The 23,574-nt window shown below is 45.2% G+C and overlaps 1 protein-coding gene across 1 annotated transcript in view; it reads right to left on the reverse strand.

The window, feature by feature from the left end:
• Nucleotides 1-23,321, reverse strand: part of PRKCG (protein kinase C gamma) — a 44,252-nt gene extending 20,931 nt beyond the window's left edge. The window contains exons 1-2 of the mRNA XM_066627688.1: nucleotides 23,155-23,321; nucleotides 5,064-5,095 (exon numbers count right to left, since the gene is read on the reverse strand). Of these exons, the coding sequence (XP_066483785.1) occupies nucleotides 5,064-5,095; nucleotides 23,155-23,321 (199 nt within the window). The remainder of the gene's footprint in view (nucleotides 1-5,063; nucleotides 5,096-23,154) is intronic.
• Nucleotides 23,322-23,574: the final 253 nt, after the last annotated feature.

Below are 23,574 nucleotides of genomic sequence, written 5' to 3' on the forward strand. Positions count from 1 at the left end.
CTCCTGCTAATTACTGAAGGCACCAGAGCGGGCCAGTTGGCAGCCCTATCCCCAATCCACATGTCATGCTCTGCCACTTTTGTAACCATCTCTAGGTTCCCATGGCAACAGATTTCCCAGCTAAGCCTTTTGGCCCTGTATGTGCCACAGTCCAGCATGAACAAAGGGAATATAAGGAGGGGGGTGATTATGACAATGAGACCTATAGTATATGGGGCAGGTGGGGCAGGAGTGCTGTCCAATGGGTCGCAGCAGAGCATGCTGGGAGCCAGAACTCCGGGGTCCTCTAGAATGCAAATGGGGCCTTATAAATTATGAGCACAAAATGGGGTGTGAGAACAAATTCTTGGACCCCCCCAGCTGTTTTGAGGGATGCTTAGTTGAAAAAAAATGGAATATGAAATGGGGCAGCAGTTGATTGACAGGTGGTGATAAAACTGGCAAGTGAGGGGGGGTTGCTTAGCGATTTCTTTAGCAGCCGGTAGAGTGGTTTCTTAGCAACCAGCAGGTCTGGACACAGATTGCTGAGGATGTGTTTCCCAGAATGTAATAAAGTGGGGGGAAGGGAGGGGGGAGATCCTAGGCACAGAAGCTACCCGTTGATGGGGGGGTGGCTTGAATCTGGGCTATGGGAAGAAGTGGAATGTGAGTAACTGAATGGGGGGACATGCGAATAGGATTGTGAAGGGCAGAGGTCTTGCAGGTGCCTCTTCAGGTATAGGTATGTAAATATGCATTGATGCACAAGTAAGAAACTTGGCCACCACAATTTGTCAGAGGAAGAAATTTTACAAGGGCTCCTGGATCCAAGAAGAAGCGCAAGCCAAGGACCAAAGGACTAGGTTCACAAGAGAGTTTCTGCACGAGGCTGAATACGTGTGACATAAAATCATACGTATGCACCAGTGTAGAGAGGGCGAGAATATGCTCAGGGTGTGTGTACCTCACGGCAAGTGTGAGATCCACACATAGGAGATGACAGTACTTTTGAAATTTCCACTGGCGCATGTGACAGCATATGAATGAGATCTATTTAAGAGCATGGAGATCTATGTATAGATAAGGATGAACTGCACATGACACCAAGCTGCGTGTAATTTTTCTCCACTTTTTTTTTTCCTTTTATAAAATGCAACTGCAGAGGCTGCTGCAGTCTCTTGTAGATGACCATGGGGTGGAGGACAAGGGCTCACTAACCTATTTGCTTCTAGGTCAGTGCTATTCAACCCATGGAACTAGGATGATCACAAGAGGTACCTCACAGTCTTACAGGTGGTACGTGGTTCCACTGCCATGGGACCACAAGACATTGCCCCACCTGGCCTGAAAGTGGTAATAGCTGAGGCAGTGGAGTGGAGTGCATCACTGGGAATGGTTTGGGGGGAATGGGGGTGGTGGTAAGCCACTCACTCTTGTGCGCAGCTGCTGCTCCGGAAGTAGTGACGACACTTGTCAAGTGGTACCTGCAAAAGATGGTGCTTGGAAAAACAAAGCTAAAAAGCCTTCTTCTAGGCTCAGGTCAAGGCACTGGTCATTACTTTTAAAGAACAACATGGTTTGTCTGTATTGTCTTATTGTTTAATATCACGTTTTGTTTCTCATCCTGCAATTGTTTTTATTGACTGCAGTGTGCCTTTTGTTGTGCGCTGCTTTTGGCAGGAACAGCAGGATATAAATATTTTAAAGAAAGCATAAAATAAATAAACTAATGCTTTCTCCTCCAGCATGCTTTTCTGCAAAAAAAAAAAAAATCCCCACAACCACAAGCCTTTTTCATTCCAGGATTTCCGCAGACTCACTGACATTTAGGGTGGGACCATTCATGGGTAATTTCATTTTCAGAAATCTAGCATGTGGGGCAAAACTCCAGAAATGAACTTTGCCCCTCTGTATCCTTCAATATTTCTTCCTGGTGTCCCCAATGCCCTATGGGGGAAAAGATACAAAACACCTGTATCTCTTCCCTTGCAGAGCAAAAATCAATTCAGAGGAATTTTTTCGCAGAAAAAAGTCAGAGGGGAAAAGTTAAGGAGCCTTTCTTCCACCCTCACCCACTACCACAAGAGACTGCAGCTTGTGAGGTAGCATTCTATAAAAGTCTGGGGGGGAGGGAACACACCTGCACTAAGTATTTAAAAAAAGAAGGAATGAAGGGCACCAATGAAAAGAAATAAGAAAACAGACTTCAAAGATGTACCAAAATATATTTTTGCATTTAACTAAATAAACAATTTCAGTGTACTTTCTGAGCTCCTCCCATTTTGTCCAAAAATTTAGGGCATTTTCATGGGCAACAATACCCCACCCAGAAATCATTTTCCACATAGTGAAAATTGTATGTACAGGAATTGTGCATCATGTGCAGGAATTGCAGGTTAGTTATATAGCTGGCGCAAGTCCAAATGGATCCAGGAAGGCAGATCAAGGCTAGGAAAGGGGACAGGATACCGGCAGTACTAGCACCACCCCCTTCCCAGCCTTGACCCGCCCTCCTCCCCACCAAATAAGTGGCGCAAGGGCTCCTTCCCTCTCCACTGGCATGCATGATACAGCCACTCACTGCAGGCAGCGGCGGCCAGATCATGCTGAATAGTGTGTTGCATTTTACAACAGTGGTAAAGAACCTTATACAGCCCAGAATGCTAGTTCCAGCACAAGGCTCTATTAGGATTGAGCCATAAATGCCTGCTTTGCGTATTCTTAGTGGAAAAAAACACTTTTTGCAGCAGTGTAGCTAAATGCACGGTGTGTACATGGCAACCGTGCATCTTCAAACATGCAGTGGACTTGTATCAGAGAGCCAAGGCTAATTCTGGAGAACTATGTGAAGGCACATGATGCAGCAGCCTTGCAGAAGCTAAGCAGACCTATGTCAAGGGGTCCGTGTCTGCACGTGAGACTACCTGGGAATCCTAGATGATGTCTGCGTGCGTTTCATGGAAAAAGGCAGGATACAGATGAAATTAAAAATATGATATGCCCCTAATCAATTTGAAATTAACAGCCCAATCCTATTCAAATGTCCTTTCAGAGTGCACGCTGCATCCTGCAAGGGACAGCAATCCAGGAGGTCTCCAGATAAGGGAACATCTATTCCATTTGTTCCCTTGCAAGGGTAAGTCTCTGCTGCCCTGATGGGTCTATCTGGCTATTTTGCTGACGCAAGTCCAAGTGGACCAGGGAAAGTGGAGCGATGCCAGGAAGGCAGATAGGATATTGGTGAAGCTGCCACCAACTTACTAGCACAGGTGCTCCCATAGAGGCCAGTGTCACCAGGCCGCCGCCACTCAGTATTCGTGGTGGCAGCCAGGCTGCACTCTATAGCATGTTGCATTCTGCAAACACCATAAAATGCACTGGGCTGCTGGAACACAAGGTCCACAACTGCAGATGGCCCATAGAATTGGGTGGTAAGGGAGGTTAGGCTTTCTGGGTGTGACTTGTGGCTAAATTTGCAAGCAGGAGACGAGGGCAGATTGTCACATTGTGCTCATGTCCTACAGTGTGTATTATATATATAGTCTCTATGGTGCGTGCAAGCAAGTACTGGGGATTTGGGAGGAATGGCAAACAAGTTGGAAGCAGGTGCCAATATGAAGGTAAATTTGGAATGAAGTGTCAGGTATAAGGGTAGCGGAAGAGCAAGAAGTGTATGTAAAAATACAAGGAGAATGAGAGAGAGAATTCACAGCCCTAAAATAGATGAAGGAATCTAGTTCAGCGAAACAATGAAACCTGGCTCAGGGGCCGTGTATGTGAACAGTCTGATTAAAAAGGGAATTAGGGAAATTAGAAACAACCAGCCCAGCCCCCACACAATCGAGGTCCCCTCCCTGATAAGAACTAGAGAGTCCTGAATCCCAGGTTGCCCACACCCTGCAATATCTCACTCCAAGGAGTCCAGGAAAGCATACATGGTTCTCTCTCCCACTTTGATCCTTTGAACCCAAAACTCCCCCAGTCCCAGCACAACTCTCCAATCAGTTCTTGCTTCCAGTCTTCCTGTCCTGGCCAGAATTGCTGCTTCTCCCCCCCCCCCCAAGAAGTTTCATGCCTTTTAAAGCTACAGACAGGTACACTGTAAATCAAATTGATGCAGCTTCCCCCTCATCTCCATGCCAAGGGAAAGCTGCACTTGCTGATGATTATCTATTTGTTACAATGCTGTTGTTAAAGGTGGGTGTTGGCATCCTTCAGTCTCGGAAGACTATGGTATCGCGCTCTGAATAGTGTTCTGGAACAGTGTCCTCTCCAGTGTGCGAAGCCTGGATAAAGTAGGTATGGAGGATAGGCTGTTACCCACGCAGCAAATCCCCCCTCTCCACGTCGCTGAAATGGTCCAATGGAAAGGCAGAAGCCAATACGGTTGGTTCTAGCGACGTCGCAGGAGTTGCCAGAACGTGACTGTGTTCAGCCATGAACTGCCTCAGGGACTCCGGCTCGGGATTTTGCCTCGAGGTTGACTCCTGAAGCCTTTTCCATAACTGGATGTAGCCACAAGGCAGTGGAGGTTTGGGATCAGAGTTTTCCTTCTCTCAGATGAGCTGCCTTCCCAGGCTGATGAGTCCCATCTACCTGGTGGCTGTTCAGTCGCCTCTTACAACAAGTATAGCCAAACTGAGGGCCTATTCTTATCCCCAGCCCTCAGGGGTTAAAGGTACAGAACCTTCATCAGGAAGAAAGGCTGCAGCAACCCCATTCCCAAAGCAAAACAGGACTTCTAATTGCAAACTCTTCTCATCTAACCCAAGAGACCTTGTCTCCCTCATTGTATATGCAGGCTGACTTGAGAGTGCCTTTGAGAATATGCAGAATGTACACTTTGTCTAAACTGTGCAGTGACTTGTTCAGAATAATCCCCCCCCCCATTTTATCTGAGGTCAACAGGCAAGGGGGTGTGGCTTCAGCCCCCACAGCCTCTCTTCTATAAAACTGGAATTCCTTCCCTTTTGTGAAGCTGCTTCATTGTACACTGAACGCATTATTGTGCTTTCACAGCACGGGGTGCTCTAAACCTGATGAAAGAACCAGCCCAAAGAGGAAAATCAGAAGAAAGTTCTTACCTAAGCACTGCAGCCCCTGCTTTCCAATCCCCCTGTAAGAAAATAGAAAAAAAACAGGTTGTTAGCTCTCACAAAGCGTAGGAAGCCAGTTTAAAGAGCACTGAGCTAGCAAATTTCTGTGCCCTTAACAAGCACATTCATCAGGCAGCTGAGGAGTGGTGAAGTCAAATTTCCTGAAGATAGTAGGTGTCTAGGATTTAGAACGCAGGGGAAATGCAGATTTCAGAAATGCTATATTCTCTGGTAAAGAGGTCTGTTGCATCAGGAACATATTCAGTGATGCCCGTTAACTCTGGATCAATTATGTAATTATGGCTGGGTTATTAAAGAGCGTGTTTGAGAACATTAGGCTGCTTAGACGGAAGCAAACTAGGCTGGGGCAGCCAAGATTTCTGAATTCTCTGTTAAGCAGGGACTTAAATATGACAGTTAGTTAAATCCACCTCCACGCCTCTCCCCCCCTTTTCCTCATCATCTCCTGAAACTGACAGCACCGTTTTCTCAATGTTCCGCCAGGCCCTAACAGATGCTGAAGGCTTTGGTGAAACTTATTCCATCACGCAGGAAAGAAAACAGAACTGTACATCTCTCTGCAGTCATCAGACTACTGACTGCAATTGTTTTGAAGGTTCAGCAAGTGGCTTTAATTTAAAAGGCACAGAAGGAATAAAAAATCCAAGCAAGTTATGACAACACAGAACATGGAAGGGGGGGGTGTCCCACAGTGTTAAAACTGTGAGCACCAAGTATCTCCACCCACTGCACACACACACACACACACACACTCAATACCCATGTACTTGTATTGTACCTTGTGGTAGAATGTAGTTGTAAGACACTTTGGGAGCCAGTCTTGGGTGAAAAGTAGGTTATAAATATAATTAATGAATTGTTATAATAATTAATGTTTTAGCAAGGCCTGCCAAGACTTTGCACTGACAATCAGTCTGAAGAAAACACAGGCCATGGGTCAGGATGTGGCTTCTTGCGTTACAATCTCTGCACATGAACTGGAGGTTGTCCATGACTTTGTGCACCTTGGCTCAACAATCTCCAACACTCTTTCTCTCGATACTGAGCTAAACAAACGCATCGGTAAAGCAGCTACCATGTTTTCCAGACTCACAAAGAGAGTCTGGTCCAACAAGAAGCTGACAGAACATACCAAGATCCAGGTCTACAGAGCTTGCGTCTTGAGTACTGCAGTGAGTCATGGACTCTTCGCACACAACAGGAGAGGAAGCTGAACGCTTTCCACTTGTGCTGCCTCCAGCACATTCTCCTGGCAGGACAAAGTTCCAAAAAACATAGTCCTGGAATGAGCTGGAATCCCTAGCATGTAAACACTGCTGAAACACTGCTGCATTGGCTTGGTCATGTAGTGAGAATGGGTGATGGTCGGATCCCAAAGGATATGGAGAACTCATCCAGGGAAAGCGCCCTACAGGTAGACCACAGCTGCGTTACAAGGATATCTGCAAGAGGGATCTGAAGGCCTTAGGAATGAACCTCAACAGATTGGAAACCTTGGCTTCTGAGTGTCCCGCATGGAGGCAGGCTGTGCAGCATGGCCTCTCCCAGTTCAAAGAGACACTTGCCCAACAAACTGAGGCAAAGAGGCGAAGAAGGAAGGCTCATAGCCAGGGAGACAGACCAGGAACAGACTACACTTGCTCCCAGTGTGGAAGGGATTGTCACTCCCGAATTGGCCTTTTCAGCCACACTAGACACCATTCCAGAACCACCATTCAGAGTGTGATACCATAGTCTTCCAAGACTGAAGGTTGCCAACTGTCATAATGATTAATAGGCTGAGAGGTCATAAATGAAAGTCGTTGACTGGTAACTGCCAGCAGGGAAGATCCCTCTCCATTCTGGGCTGAGTGAATTCTACCTGCTCAGCCCCAATTCTTTGCCAGTTTCTTTACCCCCTGAGGGAACTGCTGCCTAGTTGTGCTAGCAAGGGGTCTGTAGATTAGGGAAGGGGCTCCTGGGTTGTGCAGGGTAGTCCTGGTGGGAAGTGAGTGGACCTGAAATTACTGGATGAATGCCTTGACTGATTTATGAATTACGTATTTTGTATCCATTATGAACCCTGCGTGTGGCCCCTGTGTGGGCAGAAGGGTGGGATAAAAAAAAACCTCTTAAATAAATCTAAGGAATCCTTTGCTCTTTGTTAAGGGAACAGCGGAGGAGAATCTGAATCCAACAGGTCTAGTTTCTTGGCAACCAAGCACATGAACCAGGAATGGTGGCTATAGTATTTTTTTCCTGATAGGCATATTCTATATAGTATAGATTTAAACTAGTATGATAGTAATTCCTTCTTCTCAGAGAACCCCCTAGGAATTGTAGTTTTGCCATGGGGGCTAGGAAACCTTGAAAGACAATTCCCGGTACCCTTTCCAAACTACAATTCCTAGGTTTCTTTGGGGAAATCCATTACAAATAAAATAAGTACAGGTGCAGCCTTTTTATCCACAGATTTTTTATCTGAGGATTTGTCTCAATGAGAATGGGGTGGGGGAACCTAAAGTCACACACACTTTTGCCGCCTTTGCCCTGTGCTGGCGTCCATTTCCAGGCAGCCCAAAACACTGCAAAAAAGGCCCTGCCTTGCCCAGGCAGGGAAATAGCCCTGGAAGAGGTTCCCCTTGCAAAGGAACAGTAACAATCCTGGAGCCCCTGAGTCAGCAAAGAGGGGAAGGGGGGCCCGAAAATCTCTGTAGGCAGAACACATGCAGCAAGGTGGAGCTCTCGCTCAATCACTCTCACTCTCACTCACACAGAGGCAGGTGTGGTGGTAGCAACAGGGGATTGCTTTAAAAAACCCAGGGAGTGTTTGCCAAATTCCCCCCCCATTGAGATGGTGCAGGCAATCACCAACACAAGCAACACAAGCACCCCATGGTGCATGCAATCACCGACACAAGCAAGCCTTCCCACTAAGCAAAGCATGAGATATAGCCTACAATCCTCTCCACACTTTCTTGGGAGTAAGTGCCATTGACTGGAATGGGGCTTACTTCTGAGTAGAAATGCATAGGACTGGACTCTTAAAAGATCAGCATCCCATGTGAAAGAAGCCAGGGCAGCTGGCAACAGGAAGGACTCAGTATGGAGTGGAGGGGAGGGGATTGATAACAGCTGCCTTAGTTTCCTTCCATTCGGAAGTGTCAGGCTGCAGTGTATTTGCGTAACTCTATAGAATTTAGCACAACACGTGTTTTGTTAATCACGCCGAGTCAAGGAACGGAACTAACACGGATAAATAGGCTCCACCTGTACTATCAAATCAATACAAGTTTATAATGTCCACTGTCTCTGCGCCTTAACAGCTGTGTAACATGCCAAGATTCAACAACTGCAGATTTATCAACATGGTGGGGAAAGCAGGATGCCACATTTCTGCAGGCCAGGAAACTCTCTAAAGGCAGAAAGATGCTCTTGGGAAGGAATACAATCTTACATATGAACTGCAGGAGACCTCCAAGTAGTTGAGGTTTTTTTATTCCAAATTAATTAAACGAGAATAACTACCACCTCCTAATTCCATATGCACAGTCATACAGATTAAAATAGCTATTCACCAACCTTGTGCTGTAGAACACCAATATGCTACTTGAGAAACAAATAAATTACAGTAAATATATTGCAAAAGGTTCCCCTAAGCCCAAAGCACCCAACCACAAAAGAAGCTGCACACTGCATCTCTGGGTGAGTCATAGTCTTGCCCCCATCCAAACAGTTTCAGTGAGGTCTAGATAACCTTGCTGTGTCTCTGCAATTGGTATGAACAGATGATTGAATTGCTCTTTATGGAAAGACACCAAAGAATTACTGAGCCGCAGAGAGGACATGCGAAGAACAGGGACTCACTCAGAAACACAACAGGTGGACTCCTCTGAGAGGAGGTAATTCTTACTCTTAGGGGAAAACTACACATTTGTATTAAATATGGCATTCCTGTGAAATGGAGGTATGCAAGGTAAATTTAAAACACAACATTTGGACGGGTGGGAGGACGTGCTGAACCCTTCCTTCCATTATCCATGTTTTCAAACACACATACACACACACACACAGCACCTGCTTCTCCCAGCTATTTGTCTCCCACTGGGACTTCAAATGTGGGGAAGGGTTTTGGAGGAGGATTCTGTGTCTCTTCCCCACAAATGCAGTGATCTAAATCTCCCCATCCTCTCTATATAGAAATTCAGCATGATCTGCATTTCTGATACTGGAATCATGCACCCATACATGTAGTTTACGCATATTCATTTTTCTGGTGTAATAGAGCCTGCCTCCAACTTAATCACAAAAACTAAAGATTTTTTAAAAAACCTTTTAAACCCCTTTGACTGCAGGTATGAACCATTCGTTGAGATATATTTCACAATTACTCCACAATACTCAAGTATATGCCTGAGGGGCTTTCTTTCTCTCAGGCCTGAGTGGGTGCAACTTGCCACAGCAAATATACCAGTAGTTGTAAATACAACTCAGAGTCTCTGCAGTGAGAAGTGAAGGAAATGGGGGTGGAAAAAGAAAAATGGAGCTCATTTCTCTGGGTCTGACAAATGTTTGAGGTGGAGCAGGTTGGGGTGGGAGGAGGAGGGAAGACCCTGAAGGAATCAATCCCACCTTCCCTTGAGGGAGGAAAGTGTGGGGTGGAAGGTTCTCAGTGTGATTATTTCTGACTAGTATTTATCTCCACTTTTTTTCCCCCTAGAGACTCTGGTCTACGTCCTTTGAGTTTCTATGTCTCATGGTGTTCCAGGAGTGGATCAAAGTCACACTGTGGCTTTACAGTTTTGAAAATGTGAGGACAAAGAAGGAGCTGGAGGTGGCCTGGAAGGATGTTGAGATATAACCCAGAATAGTAGACTTTTAATTCTGGGCCAAGAATAAAGGAGGGGAAAGCTCAGATCCTGCTTTTCTCTTTTAGGGTTGCCAGCTCTTGCGCCTGTCAGAACCACTCTGTTTTTCCACAGCTGCTTCATGACAGCCATTGGACAGCTGCTGCCTTTCCCACAGTGTAAAAACCAAGGAAGAGAAGCTTCAAGTGAATTTAGTTAACAAAGCTGAAATGCTGGAGATGGTTCCTATCTTAGGGCCCAATCCTAACCACTGCGCACTGGCTCACCGCTGGTGCGCACTGTCATAAATGTGCCATGAGGCACATTTGTGGGCCCTAGCGCTGGCGAAGCACTGGAGCTCCGCCACTCAGCGGTCGCGCTGACCGCCAGGCAGCAGATAGGTAGGTGGGGCATGGGGAGAGGCGTGGAGGAGGCATTCCGGGGCAGGGAGAGGCGGAGGGAGGGAGGGGAGGAGGCCTGCCAGGGGAGGGAGTGGGGCAGGAGGGAGGAAGGACCAAGCCTCCGTGTTGGGCTGTCCACCCAACATGGAGGCTCTGAATGCTACACCAGGTCATAATGAAATTGAGTAGCCCCATTGCAGGGCTACTCACATTACCCAGGGGAAGGGGATGAAAGTCCCCCTCTCCCAGAGAGGCGGCAGCAGCTGCCTGGGGTGCACAAGATGCAGCGGCAGCCATTTTCAACACCACTGCAGCCCCGCGTTGAAAAGTTGAAAATTTGCAGGATTGGGCTGTTAGTCTGTAGCTTCTAGTTCCCCCATATTTGATCTCAAAATACCGACAAAGCCTGAATGAGACTGTGGAACTTAAATATGCTTGTAACCCCAAATCAGATTTGGATCACCCCACATCCAGATGTCCATGATGGAGAGACTGTCCCCTACAAACTCCTGTCAAGAACAACATGGTCCAAATGTCCATTTGTGCACCCTGCATGCTCAGACACGTTGCCCCATTCTCTCAGATCAAAATCACAATGACAAAGGACTCTTCAATGAGACTGTTTTCAGAAGAGCTCATAGAAGACAATTTCCTTGTGGTGCGGTTTATTTTAGGGTGCATACGCATTCAAAACCTCGGTCCTCATTCAGGCTTGGTCTGGACCTTTAAATAAACAGGGAGTTAGACACTACAAATTAGGAACTAGGGACCATCTAATTAGATCAGGGGTGACAAATCCGATAGCAAATTGAATAGCATTGATTGTGCCTGCCGAGGTCCAGAAGTGATGTCATTAAGCAGGAAGTGACATCATTCAGCAGATGATGGCCAGAATAAGCACTTTGTTCTCACATATAAACTCATTAGCTGCAAATGACAAAAGAGAAAATGTGCAAATTGTGTTCATAATTTTGAGATGAGAGAGCCCAATTATAACAGGGGACAGAGAAATTGCTTCTGGGGGCTGCATCTGGCCCACGGGTCTTATGTTTGATACCCTGATCGAGATAATCTCACTGCTCAGAGGTACAGAAGGATAAAGACTGGACTTTTATAAATGCTTCCCCTTCCCGTGGTTCCTGTGCTGTCCTTTGCATGGGGGCAGGTGTGTGTGCGAGAGCATTTTTTAATCATTCCAAATTTGCACACAGCCAGATGTCTGCCCCACATAGACACTTCGAATTTTGCTGTGGCATGCATAATCTTGAGCAGTGGTTCCAAAATAAACAGGCACATGTAGAGTTCACACTGGCCCCTACTCATGTGCTTTTAACAGCAGCTTGCTCAGCTCTGCAGACATCAGCAGGTGATGTGCCTCACAAAGTTTCACCTGCTGATTAAACAGCTTTTAAAGGTGCAGGCCATGGTGTTTTTTTCCTGGTCAGTTGGCAGCTGTAGGCATATGAAACATTAGGAGAAAAGGAAATAAAGGTTGAAAATTTGTATAAGTTGGTGACTAGGCAGACACGTGCCATTTGTCCACCTGTTTACTTTGACGTAAACTCTCTTGATTTCAGTGGAGGATTAAGGGGCAACAAACACTGGTTTAAAATAATCTTGTATAAATGAGGACAAGGAGAGGCAGATTGATGGTTGGGATACACAGAGTTACCAAGTGCTGGTTTCAGTTTACTAGGTAGCCTTGAGGCAATGAACTGAGCCTTCATGGCACCCCTCCTCTCCTCTCCACTGGCAGCTACCCTTACCACCAGTACTGAGATTTAAGGGCCAACTAACCAAGTGACCCTCTGATCAGCATGGGCCCTTGGCCAAGGCCCAACCTGGCTGACCTCTGACACCACCCTTGTTTACCAAATGTTTGTCCAAACTTTGCTAAATTGACAAGGCATCACAGTAAGATTAGCTGATGCATATTTTGTAATTGTAGTGGTAAAAAAAAAGCCAAGCAGAATACAAGACAGGACAGCAGTTTTTAGAATGTGTTGTATCACTGATCCACATGCTGTGTTGTTTATTTGTTTATTCACGCTGCAAGCCACTATATTTTGTTTCACTGTGGCTACCATGTGGGTAGCTACTTGAAAAACTTTCCAGTTAAAACTCAATTCCTTCTACACTCCAGTGTAGCTGTACAGAGTAAATAGGAAAGGGGAAACATTCATGTGAGTACAGAAGGCTTTACTAAATTTGCACAGACAGTATGACAGTTTGGAGGCAATTTGTAGGTACTGTACTCCATGAACAAGTTGGTGCATCTGGATTAACAACTAGGGGTATTTTTTTTTCCCGGTCAGTAAGGCAGGTTTACAGCCTAAGTCTTACTGAACACAATGGGTTGACTTATGAGTAAAATAAATAACACCATTTTCAAACACCTCTATGGCAAGAAGTATCTCGGAAGCTAAGCAGGGTCAGGCCTGGTTAGTACTTGGATGGGAAACTGCCTGGGAATACTGGGTGCTGTAGGCTTATACCATAGTCTTTCGAGACTGAAGGTTGCCAACCATTCTCCTGCCTAGCAATGTCCTCTTTTCCTTGTTAAGTGCATGTTCAATACAGCTGCAATGGAATGCAGAAGGTTGTCTTGATTCTGTGTCCTGGTGCCTTTTTTTTTTGCCTTTTGTGTTATTATTTTAATCTGGAATCCTTGTTTTATGTTTCATTTTAACTTAAACTACTTGGGGGGGAGTGAGAGATAAAAGCAGAATATGTGTATTAATTACTTTTGCATTGTTTTCCCAGTGGTTACTTGAAATTGTGCCATGGAGTCTAATAAGGGCCAAACCGCACATTACACGTGAAAATTATGATTAGATCTTTAAAATGTTTGTTTCTATTTTCATATAGATGCAGGTGTTCCAAATCTGATTGGAATAACCATGCTGGGAAAAGGGTTGTTAAACTATTTTCTACCACACCATTTTCTTGATGCTGTTAGGAGTTTGAGGGACCACACCCATGTTACCCCTTGTGTAAATCATTCCACCCAAGTTGTTCCACCCACAGGGAGTATAACTAGCAGCAGTCTTGGGTGTGACAATTTATACTGTAAAAAAATTGCATGAAAACAAATGGTTATATCAGTTATAACCACTAATGCCACTGCTCTAAAAAAACTTTGTATGTATTCCCGACCCATGGCTGCTTTGAAGTGTCATCCAGTAATGGATCTCCTGAATAACATGTTTAATTCCAAGAGTCACTGGGGTGTGGTATTGACTGTGACCTGTGCAAACTAATAATGATATATTTGTGCATGCTCTATACTTTACAATGATCAAAATTATGCGCCAAGGCATCTCAGATTCGGAAACAAGACAAATTGAATTCTGTAACCTAAAAACAATGCTAATCAAGCCAGCTGCCATATACATTATTATTTTGCATCCTTTTTACTGTCCAAGGTACTGAAACTCCACCCTCTGACCACTAGAAATCTTGATCAGTTCCCCTCTGGCTTTTGAGATTCGGCCCATGCTCTTTCAAGCTTATCTTCATAGCATTTAGGGCTAGAAACATCATTTTTTAACAAAACCTGAGCTGTAGTCAATCTGTAGATGACTCATTACCCCACCTCTCCTTGGGCAGTCTGAGAACAAAGCTAACACGGCCAACTGTGCCTGGAGAACAAAAGACAGGCAGATTTGATCTGTCAGAAACAGGCACTGGAACAGAAGCTGAGAGAGAGAGACAGAGACAGAGAAAGAGCAAGCCAAGAGCCAATGTACCCTTTGAGGTGCAGAGAACATAAGAACATAAGAACAGCCCCACTGGATCAGACCATAGGCCCATCTAGTCCAGCTTCCTGTATCTCACAGCGGCCCACCAAATGCCCCAGGGAGCACACTAGATAACAAGAGACCTCATTCTGGTGCCCTCCCTTGCATCTGGCATTCTGACATAGCCCATTTCTAAAATCAGGAGGTTGCACATACACATCATGGCTTGTAACCCGTAATGGATTTTTCCTCCAGAAACTTGTCCAATCCCCTTTTAAAGCTGTCCAGGCCAGATGCCATCACCACATCCTGTGGCAAGGAGTTCCACAGACCAACCACACGCTGAGTAAAGAAATATTTCCTTTTGTCTGTTCTAACTCTCCCAACACTCAATTTTAGTGGATGTCCCCTGGTTCTGGTGTTATGTGAGAGCTTCTAGTTGAAGATGCAACTCAAGAGCATTCTATTATCTGTCCCCATCAAAAGCTTAGCCTATATAGTAGTTATAAAAATTAAAAAGCAAATATTATGACACCAGAAACCTCCAGTGATCTCTCCTCCAAACGAAGGTAGAATCCAGGTACTATGCACCCCAGAACTTCTCACTGCTGAGGGAAGTGGGGTATGAGGCATATTCAATATAATATTCAATATAACAGTATTCATTTGAGACCTTTCAACAGCTGTAGCTGGTGAGGAGGTTGCAATTTCTCCTCTCTGAGCAGTAGTTGGCTACGTATGCAAAAGTAAGCTCTCGTTTTGACTACTGCAATGCATTTTCTGTTGGGCATCCCCTGAGCATGATTTGGAAGCTAGTCCAGAAGAAAAGTAGCCAACCAGTTATTTGGCATAAGTAGGAAAGAACAGGTTACTGCAGTGCTGACTTTCGATTAGGTTCCAGGTTCAATGGTTCTTACCTTTCGAGACAGGGCCCCTTCATGTGTGTATTTTCTCCTGCACCTGAAGTTCAACAAATGATGCCCTGCAGCATATCACATCTTGATCACTGGGCTGGATCAGTGCAATGCATCCAGTAGGAAGCTCCTTTCCATGGGAAACCAAGCTGGTTTCCTCCCAAAATGCTTTTCACAAGCACTTGAAACTCTGGCATTTCATTTTTCTCAAGACGTTGCTGGTGTTCATGCACCACAGCTCATCCCTTTCCTGAGTACGGTGGGCCTTGCTTCCACAGGTCTTGCTTCCACAATTGTAATTGCCACAGTTCATCATTTTCACAAAACATCTTACTCAGGTGACAGATATCATATACTCTACCTGTCCCTCTTTATTAGAGACCACCCTGTTTTCTGATCAGCATGGTTGATCATTGTTCCTGTTTTGGTTAGCTTTAAGGGTAAAACTAGAACTAAAACACAAGACTTCAACTTTCTGTTCGGTGTTTTGTTTTAGAAATAGCCATTGGGGGAAAGGCAAAATGTCATGAAATCACAACAGGGATAAGGGGATTTTGCTTCACCATAGGACCAATCCCAGTCACACCCCCACACTATTTCTAGTGGGGAAAAAGCTTCCGTTGACTTTCAATGTAAGTGTTTTACCACTGAAAATTATGCACAAAGGGGCTGCAGTTGGGATCACAACTAGAGACAAAGTAATAAATCCCCCCTACCCTTTGCCACAATTCCCCCTCCGTGCTATTTCTTAAAAAAAAAACAACAAACCATTGGGAGTTGAAATCGCATTTGGAATCCAGTCTAGTTTGACCCTAAGAAGCCACAAGACTCGTTTTTACTTTCAAGTAAGTGTGCATAGGATTGCAAACTTAGTTTTATGAGCTAGAGCAGATCACAACTAGAGACAAAGTAATAAATCCCCCCTACCCTTTGCCACAATTCCCCCTCCGTGCTATTTCTTAAAAAAAAAAACAACCACCAACATTGGGAGTTGAAGTCGCGTTTGGAATCCAGTCTAGTTTGACCCTAAGAAGCCACAAGACTCGTTTTTACTTTCAAGTAAGTGTGCATAGGATTGCAAACTTAGTTTTATGAGCTAGAGCAGCGATTTGCAACCTTTTTCATCTCATGGCACACTAACAAGACTCTAAAATTTTCAGGGCACACCATCAATTTTTTGGCAATTGACAATTGTGCTACCAGCGAGAGGGTAGGGGACTCACATCCCCAACGGCCCTACTAATATATTACCCTGCCCCAAAGTTCCGCAGCACACCTGTGGACCATTCACAGCACACCAATCTGCTGCAACACACTGATTGAAAATTGCTGAGCTAAAGGCCGTTCCTCAGTTATTTCTTCTGTCTTAAGCTTTAATCAGCTATAGCTCCTTTTATTGTGTTTTACACTGTAAATTTGGATGTTACTTTTGAATGTATGTATTATATGTCACTTTGAGCACCCAATCTGGACAATAAATGTAACACAGATGTTTTTAAAGAAAGAAAGAAAGAATAAAATGAATGCAAGGATGCAATCTAGTATATGTGGGGGCCCCTACTGTCACATCCCCAATCGAGAATGGAAATGTTTGTATGTCATCAGAGTTAAGTTATTACAAAGATGTCTGTGCCCTCTGCTATGTGAGTCATGAATAGAGATGAGGGGTTTAGCATATTTTGTTTCCACCTGACACTAACTCCCAGCGCTGTGGGGGTGCTGGTGTCAAAGCTCCAGGTTTTACCACAAGCTGACACACAGCTGCCTTTTCATCTAACTTGGAGTTTGGTGCCTTTGTCACCAGCCTTTTTTCTGCATCACCAGTCCTTGGAAAGGGTCTTTGCTTGTTTGTTTATATATCAACATCACTGTAGACAGCACTTTACAGAATCACATAAACATAATAATTTTAAAGTAAGGTCCCTGCCCAGAGGAGCTTGAAGAAAGGGCAAGTGAACTAGTGAACAGGGATGGGCAGGCAGAGGAGAATATGTGCAATTGCAGTTATAGACACTTAAAAAAAAATTTTTTTGGTTGGGAATGACTGGGGATAAACCAAACTTTCATCAGGTTCTCAAGAAGGATCAGAAGACACAGAGATGTTGCACTACAAAGTGGTCCTCATGTTCCAGTCATAAGGGACAAAGTTTAAAGGGACTTTACCATGTAGGTTTCAATCCTACCCACACTTAGGGCCAAACCAGCAGGAAAGAGATACACACAGCTGCATGTAATATGTAGCTGGCCTTGCCTTCAGAGTAAAGGACCACTGGGGCTTACTACCAAGGAAAACATGGACTAGATAATACTGCAAGGGTTTTCAGTGGAGTGACTGGATAGGAACACTGAAGAGGGCCACTGATATTTGGGTCCTTTGCCAGTGGCATACCACACTGCCTCACCATCCGGGGCAGTGATGTCACATGATGTGGGTGAGAAGCTGCCAGTGCCCCCTCCTCTGGGGAAAACCTGGAAGTGACTGCCTTGCACTGCTTTTGGTGCAAGGCAGTCACTTCTGGGTTCTCCCTGGAAGAGGAGGTGCTCACTATTCTCCCCAGAGGAAGGGGTGCTCGAGAAGTCATGGGGGCACGAAGCTGCCATTTCCACCACAACTGCCAGGAGCCACCTAGAGCGCCGCAGATGGGAGGCATCGCCACTACTGCTTGCCACCCACACCCAGCACCCCTCCCCCGTGGCACCCAGGACACCTGTCCTGTCTCACCACTCCCCTGTCTCTTGTTCAGACTGGGGACTCCTGATCATTCAACAGCCACAACGCTGACCCAGACACGCTCCTTGCCTTGCACTACCTGTTGGTAAGGCCTTGGTGCCCCCCTTCCCCAGGTTGTCACTCTGCCTCCTTCACGTGAGGCCCTTCAAATTGGGCCTGGAAATTGTACTGGATTAGGAGGCGGGGCTGCTGTTTTAAGACTGGTAAGATGTGTTCTGCGCAACCCGTCACATTGAGTAAACTTACTGCTGTATTAACCGTAGCTTCCACACCACTATCAAAAGGCAGCGTGTGGTCAGTCTGTGGAACTCCTTGCCACAGGATGTGGTGATGGCGTCTAGCCTGGACGCCTTTAAAAGGGAATTGGACAAGTTTCTGGAGGAAAAATCCATTACGGGTTACAAGCCATGATGTGTATGCGCAACCTCCTGATTTTAGAAATGGGTTATGTCAGAATGCCAGATGCAAGGGAGGGCCCCCCAGGATGAGGTCTCTTGTGATCTGGTGTGCTCCCTGGGGCATTTGGTGGGCCGCTGTGAGATACAGGAAGCTGGACTAGATGGGCCTATGGCCTGATCCAGTGGGGCTGTTCTTATGTTCTTATGTTAGTCTCTCACACAACATATTATAGTCATCCAGAGCATGAATGATCCAGAGGTGAAAGAATCTGACCATGCAGTCTTACTGGGAACTGTCAAAACCACTTTACCTCTTCCCACCTTTGCCCTTTTCCATTGTGTCTCACATGCGGAATGTCTGTGTCTGGGAAGATGCATTGTGATGGCAGGCTGTGCCCCCAACCTACACATATTCATTAGAACCTCTGAACAGAAGCCAGCATGCATACAACTTTACAGCATGTACTGTAGAGGAACTCCGGCTCCAGCACAGAGATGGGGAGTGGAGTCTGATACCATGATGCCTGCATTCTGTGCACGATTTACATCTGAAAAGGGCTTTCCCCAGAGTGGCCTGATTCAGTCATAGGTTGGAGCACCAAGTATGCACACTCCCTTTCCCCCTCCTTTTGCATGCCCAGCTATGAGAGAGAAATCCTGTTCCGTTTAACTGCACTTCCCAGTTTCATATCCTGATTTGTATACCACAGTTAAATCACAGTTCTCCAGTTCAGATGACACATGTAACCAGGATTCTTGTGTCACAGCTCTGCCTTGAGGAGAAAAAGAAAGGGGAGGCGAGGGGGAAGCTTGCAGGCTTGACACTGCTTCCCACTGTGCTCCTGATTCAATGAATCGTGGTTTGGTGCATTGTCCGAACTTGCTCATTATGAGTGTGCCTCAAGGGCAGGAGGAGACAGACATGATGAGTAAGGGACTGAATTCTAGTTCTGATGGGGTTGCAGCAGGGTGAGACTTCCTTCTCTCTGACATATCTTCTCTCGTGGGGTGAACGGGGAATGGGGAAGAGGGGCAGAGCTCTTTCTGAGATAACATTAGAACAGGGGTGTCCAAACATTTTGGCAGGAGGGCCACATCATCTCTCTGACACTGTGCCAGGGGCCGGGAAAGAAAGAATTAATTTACAATTTAATATTTGAATAAATTTACATAAATGAATATATTAGCGATGGCACTTATATGAATGAATGAAGGTCTTGGAATAGCTCAAGGCCTATAAAAGGCCTTGCACAAAGCAAGGCCAGCCTTTCCTTCGCTACCACTGCTGCATCACAGATATGAATCAGCAAGTAGTGAAGGGAGCCCTCGTCCAAAAGCTCAGATGAGAGGTTGAACAGTTGTCCTCATGCTGAGAGCAGTTGCTTCGGGCCAGCACAGGCTCCAGCAAGTCTCTGGAGGGCCAGAGGCTCATTGGAGACTGGGGGTTCCCTGAGGGCCTGATTGGGAGCCTCTGAGGGCTGCACGTGGCCCCTGGGCTGGGGTTTGGGCACCCCTGGCATAGAACATTAGGACATAAGCAAAAGGAACTGCCTTGCTGAATAAGTCCAGAGATCCATCTACATCAGCACACCTCGTTTCCAAGAGCGGCCAAGTAGGGAAGCTCACAGAGAGCAGAAAGTTCTGGTTAACTGCTTCTGTACATGGAGGTTCTACCTAACTCTCAAAGCCATTAGAGTTTGTATAATCCCCATTTTAACAGCCATCTCAGCTGGAGGCCATCACCACATCTTGTGATAGCAAGATTTCTACACAGTCATGCTAAAGATGCAGTGTGATTACAATTAGCGATTAGAGGTTGGTATATTTCCATCAGAATCTATAAGGGGAACTGTGTGGGGAACAGGCTGGGTTATTTCTGCTCTGTTTGGCTTCAACGTGTTTAAGTAGTTTGTTTAAATTTCTGGATTTTGTTGCTGAACCTTAGGTTCCTTTGTCTAATCAAACTTCATGGTTTGTATAGTGCCTCTAGTGTACTATATATGACACTTTCCAGAATTTGAGAAGACAAATCCTTGCCCCAAAAAGCTTACAATCTAAAATTCACCACTCGGGAAACACACTGGAAAGGGAGGGAGTTGGAAGCAAGGTTACACAGAGAAAGCATACATATTTGTTTCAGTTTCATGAACGGAGAACTTGTCATACCGGGGACTAAAGACATCGCGGTCAAAGGCATCCACGGAAATGTGGAGTTTGAGGTGGCACCATCACGTGGGTGTTCTGGGAAAGAATTCCAGGCACCAGAGGCAACTAGGGAGAAAGGGCAGGGTTGTTTGAGGGAACCTTCAGACAGGAGGGGACCTTCAGACAGCTGCTGCAAGTGGAACTCGAAGAGCAAAACTCACAGGCAGGGATGTATCAGGCAGTAAGAGCAGGATAAGTGGCAATGCTTAACAGTCAGAGACTCTTATCAATTACAGACAATTAGAGACTCTTGTATTTAAAACCTATGCTACTTCAGCCACAGCCCATTCATACCCTTATGTTTTGTATTCCAGGTACCGTGGAATGCAGTTAGCTTGTTCCTCATCTTTACATAGCAATTCAGTTCTCCTGCACACTGGGAAACACCTATAATAAGATCCTGGCAACTGTAGGTTTGGTCCCCATTGGTAATTTTTTAAAATGAATTCTTCGTGTTTTGGGATCTCTGCCTATCACAAGCAGAGAATGTGTTATGGACAGAGTTTGTCGCTAGGTTTTTTTTTTTTTGCGATGGCAGAACTGTGTGTCAGAACAAATTTCCATCACTTCTGCTGCCTTCAGGAACATGCTTGAGAAAAATATGTTTGAGAAAAAGGAGCTTCTGGAGGCAGCAGTAAAGAGCAACACCAAACATGATTTTCAAGGGGGGGGGGGGATAAAAATGGTTCCCAGCACAGTCCTATATGTGTCTACTCAGAAGTAAGTTTCATTGTGTTCAATGGTTCTTACTCCCAGGTTCCCAGTAATGGTTCTTATTCCCAAGTGTGTATAGGATAGCAGTAACATTGTTCATTAAAAATATAAGGCATAGCCTAGTTATTTTGTCTGTCACACCCATTCTTGAAGCTCAGTTGCCATGCAGGATAATAAAAGAACCATAACGTCCATGAGGCACTGGGGACCTGTTTTCCGACTCTAACAACTAAATGAGTGAGTGAGTGAGTGTTTTAAACAAATAAACCTGCAATCCTATACACACTTTCCTGAGAGTAAACTATGGAACACAATGAAACTTGCTTCTGAGTAGATATACATAGGGTTGCATTGCCCAATACCTGTGACTGCATTATGATCACAACAAGCCCCTTGATGTCCTACCCATTCTTCAATTTGGGAACTCTACCATAACCTAGTTGGGGAACCCTACTAGAACCATAGATCTCTCAATCCCAGAACTGATTGATCAAAGTTCTAAATTAGGAACAGGCAGGACAAATCACCTTGGACCATAACTAGGGATATCTCTTTGAAGGACCTGAGAATTTGTAGGTGAAATGGTGCCTGTCTTGGGGATGATTGTGAGCACTATGGATTCTGCATAAAAGTATTGGTTAAAAAAACAACCAAAGGATAGGATTATAGGATTTGAAGGCTGGGACTATGGGCTGATAGTCAGATTATAAATACTTCCTAGTACAGAATTTAACATTCATATAATTCATTTTATACAGCAAGATTCTAGCCCTCATTATTACGTTGAAGCTTCAAAACATCTCCATGCTCCTTTCTCATCCCTCTCCTTGCCTCCAACATCCTCATTCTTGCCAGAAAAGTGTCCTAATACTTTCCACAGCTGAATCACAGAAAGTAAAATGAATTATTCACTACTAAAACATGTAATGCAGATAAACCTATTTTGCATAATATATTCTGATACCAAAATCTTAATTTCAGAAAGCAGAATTTTGCCTGAAAGGAGGAAACACGGAAGACAGATTGTTCTGTTGGGGGGGGGGGATGATACTGGAAACACAGGTACTACATGAGCGAATGTCATTACATATGGTCACAATTATGGGAGATAAGTAAAAGAACTATACAGTATAGGATTGTAGGCAGAGAGCAAATGGGTTTACTTGGGTCAAAGAAGTGGGGCTAAATGGATGCATGGATGAAATTATGGGATTATAGGGTGAGGAGAGAAAGAGATGTAAAGTGATGGAATCAGAGCAACAAGACTGTGAGTTATACCTGCAGAGCAAAAGGGTTACAGTCCAAGGTCTATGGAGCTACAGAGAAACAAGGTAGGAAACAGGATTATAGGATTAGGGGCATTTGTCAGGAGATAGGTACAATAAATTACTTTGCATATGTGAAAGCCTTGATTTTAGCCCTGGCGTCAGCAGTGAAGGCATCTCAGGTACGTTGGCAAGGACACACCTATTCACTAGAAGAGCTCAGTTCAGTAACCCTTCAATGGGTGACAATGCACCTGATGAAGGGGACTGCAGTTCATGAAAGTTCATGCCACAATAAAATCATTAGACTTTTAAATTGTTATCAGACTCTTTGTTTGCACTGAGCTAGAAGGGCTATTGGTCAGTTTAGCAGCCTGTATCATGATTACCCAAATTCTCCAGCAAGGAACAGTGAGTTCTAAGAGCTGCACACATTTCGCATAATTTATTTTACTTTTGTTTGTTACAGGAAGGACAAAGAGTGACAGAAGGCACCAAAGCTTCAGACCCCATCAGAAATCCTACTGAGTGCCACTCTGGCTTTAGAGATTTCCTTAATCATTGCCTGCATACTTTCAATGCTACCTTTGCAGCCTTGAGGACTAGAAACTTTTCAACAAATAAAAAATGAACAGTGAGATTCTCAGAATACTGAATTCCACATCCACTAGAAATTTCTGGTAAGTTTCTGCACTTGGACAGGCAGCCCAGAATATAAGGTAGGTCTTTATGGGGAAGAGGTGTCAAGTTACAGGGTGATGGCAAACAAGGTTATCCAAACAGCAGTATGGGGCAATGTGACCAAAGTGTAACAGCCAAAAGACAGGGCAAATAGGGGTACATCACAGGGTCAGGTTATCTCACCAGATGAAGTCTGTGCAGTGGCTGCAGAAGGTGGGCTGCTTGAAGAACCGAGCGGTGAACTTGTGGCTCTTCACCTCATGGATGACCTTCTGGCGTAGCGCTCCCTTGCGGCAGAAAAGTGGCTTGGTTAGGCATTCGGTCTCTGTGGGGGAGCTCAGCAGCGCCATGGTGGCTCCTGGGGTTAAGCCCCAGTGCCCTGATCCACAAACACAAGGGTACTTAGATTGGGAGAAGTGGGTGGGAGAAGTGGGTGGGTGATGTGGGTGGATGGATGGATGGAAGAATGGATGAAGCAATTAAAAGATGACCCCCAACAAGGGATGCAGGAGCTGGAGAAAGTGGAGGATGAGGGAAGGGAAGAGGGAAACAGTCTGGGATGCCTGCGATCATGCAATGGATGAGGGACAGATGGAAAGTAGG

Source organism: Tiliqua scincoides, chromosome 5, assembly GCF_035046505.1.
Source record: "Tiliqua scincoides isolate rTilSci1 chromosome 5, rTilSci1.hap2, whole genome shotgun sequence".
Taxonomy (NCBI): domain Eukaryota; kingdom Metazoa; phylum Chordata; class Lepidosauria; order Squamata; family Scincidae; genus Tiliqua; species Tiliqua scincoides.